The sequence below is a fragment of the Brachyhypopomus gauderio genome, chromosome 3, assembly GCF_052324685.1.
Source record: "Brachyhypopomus gauderio isolate BG-103 chromosome 3, BGAUD_0.2, whole genome shotgun sequence".
Taxonomy (NCBI): Eukaryota; Metazoa; Chordata; class Actinopteri; order Gymnotiformes; family Hypopomidae; genus Brachyhypopomus; species Brachyhypopomus gauderio.
In genome coordinates this window covers 33,411,305-33,413,530 of record NC_135213.1, presented here as the reverse complement: position 1 = coordinate 33,413,530, position 2,226 = coordinate 33,411,305, and the positions used below count along the sequence as shown (strand labels likewise).

The 2,226-nt window shown below is 44.2% G+C and overlaps 1 protein-coding gene across 1 annotated transcript; it reads right to left on the bottom strand.

Annotated features, from left to right (window-relative positions):
• Positions 1 to 531: 531 nt before the first annotated feature.
• On the bottom strand, positions 532 to 2,014 carry LOC143509828 (natterin-3-like). Its single transcript, XM_076998634.1, has 2 exons — positions 1,921 to 2,014; positions 532 to 1,696 (listed from the first exon to the last, which is right to left on the bottom strand). The coding sequence occupies exons 1-2, from the start codon at positions 2,012 to 2,014 to the stop codon at positions 606 to 608; spliced, it is 1,185 nt and encodes a 394-aa protein (XP_076854749.1). The 3' UTR covers positions 532 to 605.
• Positions 2,015 to 2,226: the final 212 nt, after the last annotated feature.

The window sequence follows — 2,226 nt, the reverse complement described above, 5'->3', positions numbered from 1 at the left end:
TGCGCAACTGATCAACAGTTAGATAGGAGCAGACCGACAATGTCATTGGTGCTTCACCGTATAAATATGGGCCCACATGAACAAGACTATCTCAGTGAACACAGCACCTGTCACAGGAAAATATAAACAATTAAACCTTCACACACCTGGGTGTGATTTTGAACATCTGAGAGAATAGCTGACAGGCAGCTGGAACACCTGGCAAAATATGTTGTGAACTGGAACTTCTTGCTTTAACAGGCTGCCTGAAGGAAAAATGTATGGGAAGTGTCCATCAAATAGTTATTCACTGTTAGTGCCTTCATTGGACACAGAAGGCAATTAAGTATTTGAAAATATTAACCACGCACCCGTGTCTTGCATCTCTATCGATCTATCTATCTATAATACTGATGTATCATTGGTACACGTTTCATAAAAGTTGATTCCTTTAAAATATATATTTGAAATCATGAAACAGAAAAAGTACATTTTAATTGCATAGACAGTTTTATTGATGGTGAAAAAACATTCAAACAGGTGATTCATGTTGCTGCCATGCTAATAAGAACATGATTTTGATCACTAAAGGAGGCCAGTCTGGATTGGAAGCTGGTTTCAACCGTTCAGCAGGGTGGTGCATCAGGGATTGGCTTGCAGCGTTCCACTACGGCGTTGATCTCCCCGATCTTCACACCATCATACGTCCCAGTGACAGTGGTCCAGTGGGTTTCCCCATTACTGTACGTACGACTCAGGCGTGCCGTGAAAGGAATATCAGCGGTCATCCTTTTAGCGTCCATCCTCACAGAGCACGAGTGGTTTGGAGGAACGAGGACCTGCACGGACATGGAGTGGCTGATGGTTTCGATGATCTTCGTCCCCTCTGAGAAGCTCACAGTCTGTTCTTTGGTGAAATCCACATTGTTTGGGTTGATGATGGGAATCTTCGCCGTGATGAAGGAGGTGGATCCGTTGCGGGTTTGTCTGCCGATGTCCCAGAACTTCTCAATGGTGCTGGACTTCTCCAAAAGGACTGTCTTTTCAATGCTAGAACACTCATAGTTGGTGGCTTTGGCCGTTTGGATGGTCTCAGGAGGATGATTGAATAGCTCGATCTGGTCAATGGCGTACTCCACATGGGAGATGTGCTGGTTGTACTTGTCTCTGTTCACGGTCAGGACATCATACTTCTTGTACCAATATTCATCGCCTTCCCAAGGCAGGAAGAAGGCTGCATGCTGGGGAACAACCTTCCCTAAACCATATTTATTCTTTCCGACGTAGATTCCCGCATGTGCACAGGTTTTCACCGAATCTGTGGGCACAGAGCCATAGGAGTCTGACCTCCACTGCAGAAACTCAAAGTGGTCCTCGTTTACCAAGACCTCAAACTTAGGGTTGGAGTACTCAGCGTTTGCGTAAGGGTAGTTGCAGAAAGCACCTTTGCTTTGGGTGTAGAATCCGGCCTCGCAGTTGAATTTGCACACGTAGTCGGTGCGTTCTGTGTAACCGTTGTAGATGCTTACAGCGCCGTTCGGTAGAGAGCCGTTCCAGCTGACCCATTTGAGGCTGACGTTGTCGTCGAACATGAGCGGTGAGCTCCATTCTTGCTCCTTCTCTGAGGTGAACTCCGGAGGTGCGCTAGGGAGTTCCACCACAGTCAAAGCACCGAGAGGTGGTATCACATCACCCAAGGCAGGGTTTAGCTGGACCTCTACATCAAAAGACAGGTGTAGGCTAATTATTTAGATGGTATTCAGTGTTTGCAGTGAAACTGGTCTATATTACAAGTGTTTGTATCTGTTGGTAATTTAACAGAAGATAACCTGTGACACTGTAGTTTACTGACTTTCAGTCATAGTCCCATATTATATCACGTGTAAAAGAGATTCCACATGCAGTGAGTCATTAATTAACGTGATTGGAAATGGAACTCACTGTTCGCCGCATTGAGATCTCGGGTGGGGACACAGAGCAGTGGCGGCAAGCACAGCTGCAGCACCGCTAACACCAAGACAAGTGCTGCCCTCATCTGGTGAGAAAGGGAAATGTAGACTATGGCCATTTCAGCAGAACGTTTTTAAATACTTATTACTGTAAATCACTGGCATTAAATACATCACAATTGATTTAAATAAAGTTAAATAAACAAATATAACCAGTTTTATGTTTGCTTAGTTTAATAAAACACTTTAATCATGCAGTTGTATTCAGATTCAAATAATATTTTTATTTCTAGCAAAA

What these genes read in the sequence shown, in the direction of transcription:
- LOC143509828 (XM_076998634.1), bottom strand. Translation starts at nt 2,014, where the DNA reads ATGAGGGCAGCACTTGTCTTGGTGTTAGCGGTGCTGCAGCTGTGCTTG. An exon ending in AGATCTCAATGCGGCGAACA is followed by an intron (nt 1,697 to 1,920) that starts GTGAGTTCCATT and finishes CTTTTGATGTAG; the next exon opens with AGGTCCAGCTAAACCCTGCC.